Below are 11590 nucleotides of genomic sequence, written 5' to 3' on the forward strand. Positions count from 1 at the left end.
ACCCCAGAAGAAATGGGGTAAACCTTATACAAATACCCTTCCGTTAACAAATGCCCTATGAAAAGGCAGAACTCAAGAACTACCAATTTCCTTTCTTTGGTTATCTTTACTTCTCTGAAGGTTCTAACTTCTGAGAGTGACAAGACAGAAAATAGTGAGAGCTAACAGAAAGTCATAAAAAGACATCATCTGCTGAATATGAAAGTTCAAATAGTTTTGATATATTTCAAACAAGCCTTTTTACTGGGAAGATATTATTAATAGAAAGCACAATTAGTAACTCAGTAGTGCTCACCTGTGATTCTTCCAATTCTTGTTCTACTTTCTCCTAAGGAAGTTGTGGACTCTGAGAGAGGGGGAAATGGAAGAGAGATGATTGGAAACCATGTAAGGATTACAGAAAAGATATGGTAGTTCTCTTATGTAGGATAACACTTGAGGAACCCTACATAGTTGGGCCCATGGAAGATTCCCTACCATTTTGTTGAATTACCTGTGTTGGAACTGCCAGGGGCAACAGTTGTGCCAGGGATTACCTTTGTGGTACCTGAAACACAAAGGGTCTAGTCATCACAGTGACTTGTGTTTGTCTTCTAAAGTCCTGTCTCTAGGAAAAATATGCCATATCAAAGGGTCCTCTCACGGCTTTCCTGATGAGATGAGAGTTGTATGACTTTTCTATTATCCATGTCATTAAGAAAGCAATCAAAATATTCCCAAGTTGAAGCAACTTTCTTAAACATCTCATTTATTCCAGGACAGGAAGAAGGGGGGTTTTCTCCCAGGTTCACCTGTCACACGCCCAGTCGCTTGGCCTCCTGCTACTGCAGTGTTATCTTCTGTGGGATGAAAGGCAGGAAAATATTTGAATGTGCCAAGGAAAATACTGAATATTATAATGGATTATTTAAGCAAATAAAATCTTTATATACGTAGGAATGTTCACATCACTTTCTCTTCTTCCCAGGTATGTAATATTCCTTGGTTCCCCCTAACATACTAGTGATGTGTGTGTGTCATCCCAAGGGAAAACTCTTCACACCAATTAGACACACCAGCCCATCTTTAAACAGTTAGAAGCTAGGTGATGGTATTGAAAGATCTTTCATAACATGTTAAATCTAAAAGACAATGAAAGCTACTCTGTAAGAGATCACACCTCCCAGTAGGATAGTCTATGGAGAGTCATAATTCATGCTAAACCCAAACTTCAAAAATCTCATTCTTACCAGGTCTGAGCCCAGTTCCAGATGTGCTGTTGCTCACTATTAAAGTTGTGGCCTCTGAGAAAATAAAATGATGAATGATGAGGTCTGAGGATTTGGGATAATAGGAAAAGAATGATGCTGATATTTTATAAGAGTGGGTTTACTAACTACCTTATGAGGTTAAATACAGAAAGAAAGAAAGAAAGCTGAGTGCTGAAGAATTGATGCTTTTGAACTGTGGTGTTGGAGAAGACTCTTGAGAGTCCCTTGGACTGTAAGGAGATCCAACCAGTCCATTCTGAAGGAGATCAGTCCTGGGTGTTCATTGGAAGGACTGATGTTGAAGCTGAAACTCCAATACTTTGGCCACCTGATGAGAAGAGTTGACTCATTTGAAAAGACCCTGATTCTGGGAAGATTGAGGGCAGGAGGAGAAGGGGATGACAGAGGATGAGATGGTTGGATGGCATCACCTACTCAACGGACATGGGTTTGGGTAGACTCTGGCAGTTTGTGATGGACAGGGAGGCCTGGCGTGCTGTGGTTCATGGTGTCACAAAGAGTCAGACATGACTGAGCTACTGAACTGAACTGAACTATGCGGTTAAATATCAAGAGTTCCTTCTTGTTAACCTACCTGTGTGGGAACTCCCAGATATGGCTGCCTTGGAGAATTTTCCTGAAGTACCTAGAGTGAGAAAAATTAAAAGATCAACACAGCATTATCTCCCCAGTGAATACTGAAGTAGCACTGGAAAACCTTTCCTGCAGAGTTTTGATTCTAAAGGAAATGAACCATCAACTACTTTCCACCGTTTCCCTTCCTGACCCACCTACTTACTCCTTTTTCATAGATCCCACTGACAGTGAAAGCAGACTTTATGTCACCCTCACTAGTTTTACTTCCAGACCTGGACTCCCTGGTGTGGAAAGGAGGGAAAGAGGCAAGGAAAGAGTGAGGAGGAAAAAGGCAGATGATGGGTTCATCTTTCTAAATTTTACTCATCAATTACTTGAGTTATTTTGATATTCATATATTTAAAATAAACCACATTGACTCTAGCACTCTGATAAAGTGAAATGTTATTTCAAGGCACATTGTGAAAAAGTATAATTTTTTCATTTTAATTTCAATTTATCTGCAATGAATTTCAGTGGAATTGTGTTGTCTGAGCCTAATAAAGGAAAGATTAAATTCATATTTTAGTTAAATAATATATTTGAATTTTTATTTTTAAAATCCATTTCAGTGCTTCAACGGCCATGATGTATAACATTTTTATTAAAAAACAAGAATATGTTATTTTCATTGAGATTATCTTAGAAATTCAACTCAGGGTGAGAAAGACCTCTTGGAAGAGAAATTGTAAAATGCCCTTTTCAGAAATCATCCTTGAGTTACAAATTATTAAACTAAAAACAGAAACATAACCCTTTTCCCATATAAATGTTTACACATAAGTAGTTCTTTGCTTCCAGTTAAAGGCTAAAATCTTGAACTTGGAAAATGCAAAAAAAAGAAAAGGTAAAATACATATTGTGCCCAGTAGTCACACATTAGTGACTATTAAATTAATTTATTAGTATGATGTTCAATACATAATTTGAAGCATGGTTATTCATTTAGATTAACATAACTATAGTTGAATAGATAATAATTATACATATAGCCTGAATCAAATTATTTTCTAGTGATTAGTTTGTAAAATAATTTTACATAAGTAGAGTTTGTAATAGCAGTTAGAATAAGCATAGGGTAAATCTTTAAAACAGGAAAATAAAGAATAAACAATCTATTTCTTAAATAAGAGAATTTAGTTACTAAAACCTAGGTTCTATTAGATAACCTGCAAACTGAGAAATGATGTTTTTCTCAACATGCTCATGATACATTACTAGTCTGGAAACCTGATAATATACTGTACCCTTGAGTAAATAATTTAGTCCATTTATTGTTAGGAAAAAATTGCCTTACAAGTTATTTGTGAATTTGGTGTGATGTTGTAATAATTCAGGATGGGGAACACGTGTATACCCGTGGCAGATGCATGTTGATGTATGGCAAAACCAATACAATATTGTAAAGTAAAATAATAATAATAAAATTAAAATAAAAAAGAAATTAAGAAATAAAATTTTGATTTGTAAAATAATAATATTATAGTTTTAATAAATAAAATGTCCCAAATCTTGCAGTTTCAGAATGGCAAATGCCAAAGTTTGTTAATACTTTAAAATTTGTAAACCTTTTTTTATTATCTGCTTCTGTAGTTCTTATTTACAGTTAGAAATGGGGAAATTTAAGCTTTGTAAATATTATTAATGGATAACTAAAGATCATTGTATATTTGCCTTAGTGGAAGATGCCCTTGTGGTAAAGAACAGACTTTGAGTCAGCAAACAATGGATAGAAATATTGTCTTCACTATTTATTTGCTGTAGAGCTTGGACCAACTTATAATATCTTTTCTAAGTTCTTCATGAGTAAAATGAGATAGCAATACTTTTTTAAATATTTAAATTAGACAGTATATTTAAGAGCATTGTATTGTTTAATTGGAATTATTATTATTATTTGTATTTTATTATTTTTAATATAAATTTATTTTAATTGGAGATTAATTACTTTTGCATTTTTAAATAGCCAGTGAGCATGAAAAAAGTCCAAAAAACACATCTGGCATCCCCTGCTTACTTACCAGTAGCAGTCATGTCCAGCTCTTTGCAACCCCATGGACTGTAGCCTGCCAGGCTCCTCTGTCCATGTGGATTCTCCAGACAAGAATACTGGAGTGGGTGGCCATTTCCTCCTCCAGGGGAATCTTACCAACCCAGGGATCAAACCCACATCTCATGTCTCCTGCATTGGCAGGCAGGTTCTTTACCACCAGCACTATCTGGGAATATTATTGCTTAAATATGGCTAAATTGACTTGCCTTCATATGTGGCAACTTCACTTCCTGACTCCCAAGTTGTTCTCCTGGCTCCTGTGATTTTTCCAGTTGATGACTCAGTTGTCTCGGACCCTTCAACTGATGTCCCAGTTGTCCATAATCCTCCAGGTGATGGGCCAGTTGTCTCAAACCTTCAGCTGAGGTGCTAGTTGTCGCTAATACTCCAGTTGATGACCTAGTTGTCTCTAAACCTACAATAGATGTTTGTGTTGTCCTCATCACCCCAGATGACGGTCCTGTAGTGCCTAAACTTACAAGAGAGATTCTAGTGGTTCTTCTCAATCCATCTGTTGATACAGTTGTCCCTAATCTTTCAGCTGATTTTCCACTTGTTCCTGATCCTGTAGCAGTGGTCCCTGCTTCTCCAGATGATGGTCCAACCGTCTCTGAACCTACAATAGATGGTCCAGTTGTGCCTGATCCTCCAGATCTAATGTTCCCTGTAGCATCAACTGATGATACAGTGGTTGATGATCTTATATCTCCTTTCCCAGTTGGCCTTGATCCTCTGGCTGATGGTCCAGTTGTTCCTAAGCCTACAAAAGAGATTGTAGTAGTTCCTGTCAGTCCATCTGTTGATCCAGATGTCCCTCTTCCTTCAAGTGAAGATCCACTTGATCCTGATCTTATAACAGTGGTCTCTGTTTTTGCAGATAATGGACCAGCTGTCTCTGAACCTACAACAGACGGTCTACTTGCCCCTGATGTTCCAGGTCTAGTGGTTCCTATAGCACCAGCTGAAAATAAAGTGGTTGATGAACCTAAATCTCTGGGCTCAGTTGTCCATGATTCTACAGTTGATGGTTCTATTGTTCCTGTACCTACAACAGAGACTTTCGGTTGTTCCAGTCAGGTCAACTGATGACCTAATCGTCCCTGATGTTCCAGATGATGGTGCATCTGTTCCTGAAACTACAACAGATGTTCTGGTAGTTATTGTCAGTCTATCTGCTGTTCCAGTTGTCTGTGACCCTTCAATTGATGATCCACTGGTTCTTGTTTCAGTAACACTGGTCCCTTTTTCTCCAGATGATAGTCCACTTGTCCTTGAAGCTACACCAGATGTTACAGTTGTCCTTGTCATTCCAGATGATGGTGCCCTTGTTCCTGAAGCTACATGAGAAATCCTAGTGGTTGTAGTCAGTTCAGCAGGTGATTGAGTTAACCCTGATACTTCACCTGATTTTCCACTTGTTCCTGATCCTATAACAGTGGTCCTTGTTTCTCCAGATAATGGACCAGGTGTTAGTAAATCAGCACTAGATATTCTAGTAGCTATTATCAGTCCACCTGCTGATCCAGTTGTTTCGTGATCCTTCAGCTGAAGTTCTACGTGTTATTGATTTAATAACAGTGGTCCTTGTTTCTCCAGATGATGGTCTAGTTGTTCCTGAGCCTACTCCAGAGATTCTAGTGGTTCTTGTCAGTCCAGCTATTGCTCCAGTTGTCCCTGACCCTTCGCCTAGTGATCCATTATTCTAGATTCAGTAACAGTGGTTTCTGTTTCTCTAGATGATGGTTCAGTTGTCGCTGAACCTACAACTGAGATGCTAGTGGTTCTTGTCAGTCCAGCTGTTGATCCAGTTCTCCCTAATCCTTCACTTGGTGATCCACTAGTTCTGGATTCAATAACAGTGGTCCCTGTTTCTCCAGATGATGGTCTAGTTGTCCGTGAACCTCCAATGAGATTCTAGTCATTCTGGCCAGTCCAGTTGTTGATTCAGTTGTCTCTGATCCTTTAACTAATGATCCACTAGTCCTAAATTCAGAAAGAGTGGATCCTGTTTTGCCAGATGATGGTCCAGTTGTCCCTGAAACTACAACAGAGATTCTAGTGGTTCTCATCAGTCCAGCTGTTGATCCAATTGTTCCTAATCCTTGATCTGATGATCCACTAACTCTAGATTCAATAACAGTGGTCTGTGTTTCACCAGATGATGGTCTAGTTGTTCCTGAACGTATAAGGGAGATTCTATTTGTTCTCCTTAGTCCAGCTATTGATCCAGTTGTCCCTGATTCTTCACTTGATGATGCACTAGTACTAGACTCAGTAAGAGTTGTCCCTATTTCTCCAGATGATGGCCTAGTTGTCCGTAAACGAACAACAGAAAATCTATTGGTTTCTGTAAATTCAGGTGATGTGTTAGTGGTTACAATTTCATCAATGGATGATCCAGTTGTCCCTGATATTCCATACGATGGTCTGATTGTCCTGGCAACTACATCAGAGATTCTAGTTGTTCCTGCTAGTCCATTTGTCGACAATGAAGGTGCTATTTGTTCAGCTGATGATACACTTGATGCTGATTCAATAACATTGGTCCTTGATCTTCCAGATGATGATCCAGTTGTCCAGGAAACTACATCATAAGTTACTGTTGCTTTTGTCACTGAAGAAGACAGTGCACGTGTCGCTGAACTGATAATAGATGACTTAGACGTTAAGGTAAGGCCAGCTGTTGCTCCAGTTGTCTTTGAGATTTCAGTTGAGGACTCATTTGTATTTGATCCTTTAACATGAGTGGCCGTTTCCCCAGAAACTTGGACAGTTGTTTCTGAACCTACACCAGGTCCTGCAGTTGCTGATGACCCTCCTGGTGATGACGCAGGGGTCACAGCTCCGCCAGATACAGGTAAGCTGGTTCCAGGTCTTAGAACATCAGTCCCTGTTGCTCCAGGTAATGTGACGGTTGACTCTGAGCTTGCAGGAGGCCTTGCACTTGCTTCTGTGCTTCTGAGGGGTGGTTCAGGGGTTACAGGTGCTCCAGATGGAGGGATGCTGGTTCCTGACCCTATAGCACTTGTCCCTGCTGCTCCAGACAATGGGGAAGTTGTCTCTGAACCTGGAGCACGTGCCCCAGGTGCCGCCGAGCTTCCTGCTGATGATCCGGGGGTCACTGGGGCTCCAGAGACAGGTACGTTGGCTCCTGATATAACACTGGTCCTTGTTTCTCCTGAGACTGGGGCAGTAGGCTCTGAACCGGCACCACTGCTTCCAGTTGCTGCCGATCCTCCTTGTGTCGAGCCAGGCAAGCCTGATACTCCAGTTGAAGGTACACCGGTCTCAGATCCTCTCAGAGCAGTCGTTCTCGTAACCCCAGGCGATAGGGTGGTGGGCTCGGAACCTGCGCCAGGTTGTTGAGTGGTTTCTGACCCTCCAGGTACTGATGAACGGCTTTCTGATGTTTCACCTGAAGGCGCACTGCTTCCTGATCCTGGAGCAGTCGTCCTGGCAGCTGCAGGCAATCTGGCAGTTTGCTGGGAATCTACACCCGGGGTCCCAGCTCCTGCTGCCCTGCCTGTGGTTGATCCAGGTGTTGCCGGTATTCCAGAGGAGGAGAAACGCGTGCCTGATGGTCCAGCACTAGTCCCCGTTGCTCCAGATAATGCGACAGTGGGCTGAGAGCCTTCACCGGATACTGCAGTTGCTCCTGACCTTCCTGGTGATGATCCAGGGCTCACTGCTGCTCCGGACACAGGTAAGCTGGTTCCAGATCTTAGGACATCAGCCCCTGTTGCCCCAGAAACCTGGACAGTTGTTTCTGAACCTACACCAGGTCCTGCAGTTGCTGATGACCCTCCTGGTGATGACGCAGGGGTCACGGCTCCGCCAGATACAGGTAAGCTGGTTCCGGGTCTTAGAACATCAGTCCCTGTTGCTCCAGGTAATGTGACGGTTGACTCTGAGCTTGCAGGAGGCCTTGCACTTGCTTCTGTGCTTCTGAGGGGTGGTTCAGGGGTTACAGGTGCTCCAGATGGAGGGATGCTGGTTCCTGACCCTATAGCACTTGTCCCTGCTGCTCCAGACAATGGGGAAGTTGTCTCTGAACCTGGAGCACGTGCCCCAGGTGCCGCCGAGCTTCCTGCTGATGATCCGGGGGTCACTGGGGCTCCAGAGACAGGTACGTTGGCTCCTGATATAACACTGGTCCTTGTTTCTCCTGAGACTGGGGCAGTAGGCTCTGAACCGGCACCACTGCTTCCAGTTGCTGCCGATCCTCCTTGTGTCGAGCCAGGCAAGCCTGATACTCCAGTTGAAGGTACACCGGTCTCAGATCCTCTCAGAGCAGTCGTTCTCGTAACCCCAGGCGATAGGGTGGTGGGCTCGGAACCTGCGCCAGGTTGTTGAGTGGTTTCTGACCCTCCAGGTACTGATGAACGGCTTTCTGATGTTTCACCTGAAGGCGCACTGCTTCCTGATCCTGGAGCAGTCGTCCTGGCAGCTGCAGGCAATCTGGCAGTTTGCTGGGAATCTACACCCGGGGTCCCAGCTCCTGCTGCCCTGCCTGTGGTTGATCCAGGTGTTACCGGTATTCCAGAGGAGGAGAAACGCGTGCCTGATGGTCCAGCACTAGTCCCTGTTGCTCCAGATAATGCGACAGTGGGCTGAGAGCCTTCACCGGATACTGCAGTTGCTCCTGACCTTCCTGGTGATGATCCAGGGCTCACTGCTGCTCCGGACACAGGTAAGCTGGTTCCAGATCTTAGGACATCAGCCCCTGTTGCCCCAGAAACCTGGACAGTTGTTTCTGAACCTACACCAGGTCCTGCAGTTGCTGATGACCCTCCTGGTGATGACGCAGGGGTCACGGCTCCGCCAGATACAGGTAAGCTGGTTCCGGGTCTTAGAACATCAGTCCCTGTTGCTCCAGGTAATGTGACGGTTGACTCTGAGCTTGCAGGAGGCCTTGCACTTGCTTCTGTGCTTCTGAGGGGTGGTTCAGGGGTTACAGGTGCTCCAGATGGAGGGATGCTGGTTCCTGACCCTATAGCACTTGTCCCTGCTGCTCCAGACAATGGGGAAGTTGTCTCTGAACCTGGAGCACGTGCCCCAGGTGCCGCCGAGCTTCCTGCTGATGATCCGGGGGTCACTGGGGCTCCAGAGACAGGTACGTTGGCTCCTGATATAACACTGGTCCTTGTTTCTCCTGAGACTGGGGCAGTAGGCTCTGAACCGGCACCACTGCTTCCAGTTGCTGCCGATCCTCCTTGTGTCGAGCCAGGCAAGCCTGATACTCCAGTTGAAGGTACACCGGTCTCAGATCCTCTCAGAGCAGTCGTTCTCGTAACCCCAGGCGATAGGGTGGTGGGCTCGGAACCTGCGCCAGGTTGTTGAGTGGTTTCTGACCCTCCAGGTACTGATGAACGGCTTTCTGATGTTTCACCTGAAGGCGCACTGCTTCCTGATCCTGGAGCAGTCGTCCTGGCAGCTGCAGGCAATCTGGCAGTTTGCTGGGAATCTACACCCGGGGTCCCAGCTCCTGCTGCCCTTCCTGTGGTTGATCCAGGTGTTGCCGGTATTCCAGAGGAGGAGGAACGGGTGCCTGATGGTCCAGCACTAGTCCCTGTTGCTCCAGATAATGCGACAGTGGGCTGAGAGCCTTCACCAGATACTGCAGTTGCTCTTGACCGTCCTGGTGATGATCCAGGGCTCACTGCTGCTCCGGATACAGGTAAGCTGGTTCCAGATCTTAGAACATCAGTCCCTGTTGCCCCAGAAACCTGGACAGTTGTTTCTGAACCTACAGCAGGTCCTGCAGTGGCTGATGACCCTCCTGGTGATGACGCAGGGGTCACGGCTCCTCCAGATACAGGTAAGCTGGTTCCAGATCTTAGAACATCAGTCCCTGTTGCTCCAGGTAATGTGACGGTTGACTCTGAGCTTGCAGGAGGTCCTGCACTTGCTCCTGTGCTTATGAGGGGTGGTTCAGGGGTTACGGGTGCTCCAGATGGAGGGATGCTGGTTCCTGATCCTGTAGCACTTGTCCCTGCTGCTCCAGACAATGGGGAAGCTGTCTCTGAACCTGGACCACCTGCTCCAGGTGCTCCCGAACTTCCTGCTGATGATCCAGGGGTCACTGGTGCTCCAGAGACAGGTACGTTGGTTCCTGATATAACACTGGTCCTTGTTTCTCCTGAGACTGGGGCGGTAGGCCCTGAACCTGCACCACTTCCTCCGGTCGCTGCGGATCCTCCTTGTGTTGAGCCAGGCAAGCCTGATACTCCAGTTGAAGGTACACGGGTCTCAGATCCTCTTAGAGCAGTCGTCCTTGTAACCCCAGGCGACAGGGTGGGGGACTCTGAACCTGCGCCAGGTTGTTGAGTGGTTTCTGATCCTCCAGGTACTGATGAACGGCTTTCTGATGTTTCACCTGAAGGCGCACTGGTTCCTGGTCCTAGCGCAGTCGGCCTTGCAGCTGCAGGCAAGCTGGCAGTTTGCTGGGAATCTACACCCGGGGTCCCAGCTCCTGCTGCCCTTCCTGTGGTTGATCCAGGTGTTGCCGGTATTCCAGAGGAGGCGGAACGGGTGCCTGATGGTCCAGCACTAGTCCCTGTTGCTCCAGATAATGCGACAGTGGGCTGAGAGCCTTCACCAGATACTGCAGTTGCTCTTGACCGTCCTGGTGATGATCCAGGGCTCACTGCTGCTCCGGATACAGGTAAGCTGGTTCCAGATCTTAGAACATCGGTCCCTGTTGCCCCAGAAACCTGGACAGTTGTTTCTGAACCTACACCAGGTCCTGCAGTTGCTGATGACCCTCCTGGTGATGACGCAGGGGTCACGGCTCCTCCAGATACAGGTAAGCTGGTTCCAGATCTTAGAACATCAGTCCCTGTTGCTCCAGGTAATGTGACGGTTGACTCTGAGCTTGCAGGAGGTCCTGCACTTGCTCCTGTGCTTATGAGGGGTGGTTCAGGGGTTACAGGTGCTCCAGATGGAGGGATGCTGGTTCCTGATCCTATAATAATAGTCCTTGTTGTTTCATATAAGTGAACATTTTTTTCCGAACCTGCAGCATATATTCCTGTTTTTCTTCTTCGTTTCGTTGTTGATTCTGGCATACTTGATGTTAAAAAAGTTAGGTAAACTAGTTCTTTCTCTGAGTAGATTATTTCCTGTTATACCAGATAATAGTGTAGTCATCCTTGAAACTAAACTAGACAGTCTTGTCGTTGCAGATTTTTCAGATGTTGATCCAGGGGTTTTGGATGTCCCAGAAGCAGAGAAACTTGTACCTGATTGTAATACATTATTCCTTGTTGCATCATATAATGGGACATTGTACTCTGAACCTGCACCAGACATTCCAGTTGCAGCTGACTTTCCTGTTGATACTGGGATCCCTGGTGATCCAGATAAAAGAAAAGTGGTTCTTGATCCAATATTTTTAGTCCCTCCTGCTCCAGTAAATGGAGCTGTTGTCTGTGAGCCTACTCCATGTGTTCCAGTTCCTGGTGACCATCCTGGTGAAGACTGAAGTGTCTTTGATGCTCCAGATAAAGGTAACCTGGTTTCTGATCCTCTAACATTAGTCCCTGTTGTTCCAGATAATGGGGCTGTTTGCTCTGAATTTCCACCAGGTGTTCTAGTTGCTGAAGAAGTTATAAAGGATGATTTGGGGGTCACTGTTGCTCCAGATATAGGT

The 11590-nt window shown here is 45.2% G+C and overlaps 1 protein-coding gene across 1 annotated transcript in view; it reads right to left on the reverse strand.

Moving 5' to 3' along the window:
* The window catches only part of LOC132342142 (mucin-19-like), a 37666-nt gene extending 26645 nt beyond the window's left edge, over positions 1 to 11021 (reverse strand). The window contains 11 exon segments of the mRNA XM_059886925.1: positions 296 to 346; positions 494 to 547; positions 792 to 839; positions 1230 to 1283; positions 1846 to 1896; positions 4146 to 4289; positions 4292 to 4997; positions 4999 to 5469; positions 5471 to 5643; positions 5646 to 5846; positions 5849 to 11021. Of these exon segments, the coding sequence (XP_059742908.1) occupies positions 296 to 346; positions 494 to 547; positions 792 to 839; positions 1230 to 1283; positions 1846 to 1896; positions 4146 to 4289; positions 4292 to 4997; positions 4999 to 5469; positions 5471 to 5643; positions 5646 to 5846; positions 5849 to 11006 (7111 nt within the window). The 5' untranslated portion in view covers positions 11007 to 11021.
* Positions 11022 to 11590: the final 569 nt, after the last annotated feature.

Source organism: Bos taurus, chromosome 5 (assembly GCF_002263795.3).
Source record: "Bos taurus isolate L1 Dominette 01449 registration number 42190680 breed Hereford chromosome 5, ARS-UCD2.0, whole genome shotgun sequence".
In the NCBI taxonomy this organism is placed as follows: domain Eukaryota; kingdom Metazoa; phylum Chordata; class Mammalia; order Artiodactyla; family Bovidae; genus Bos; species Bos taurus.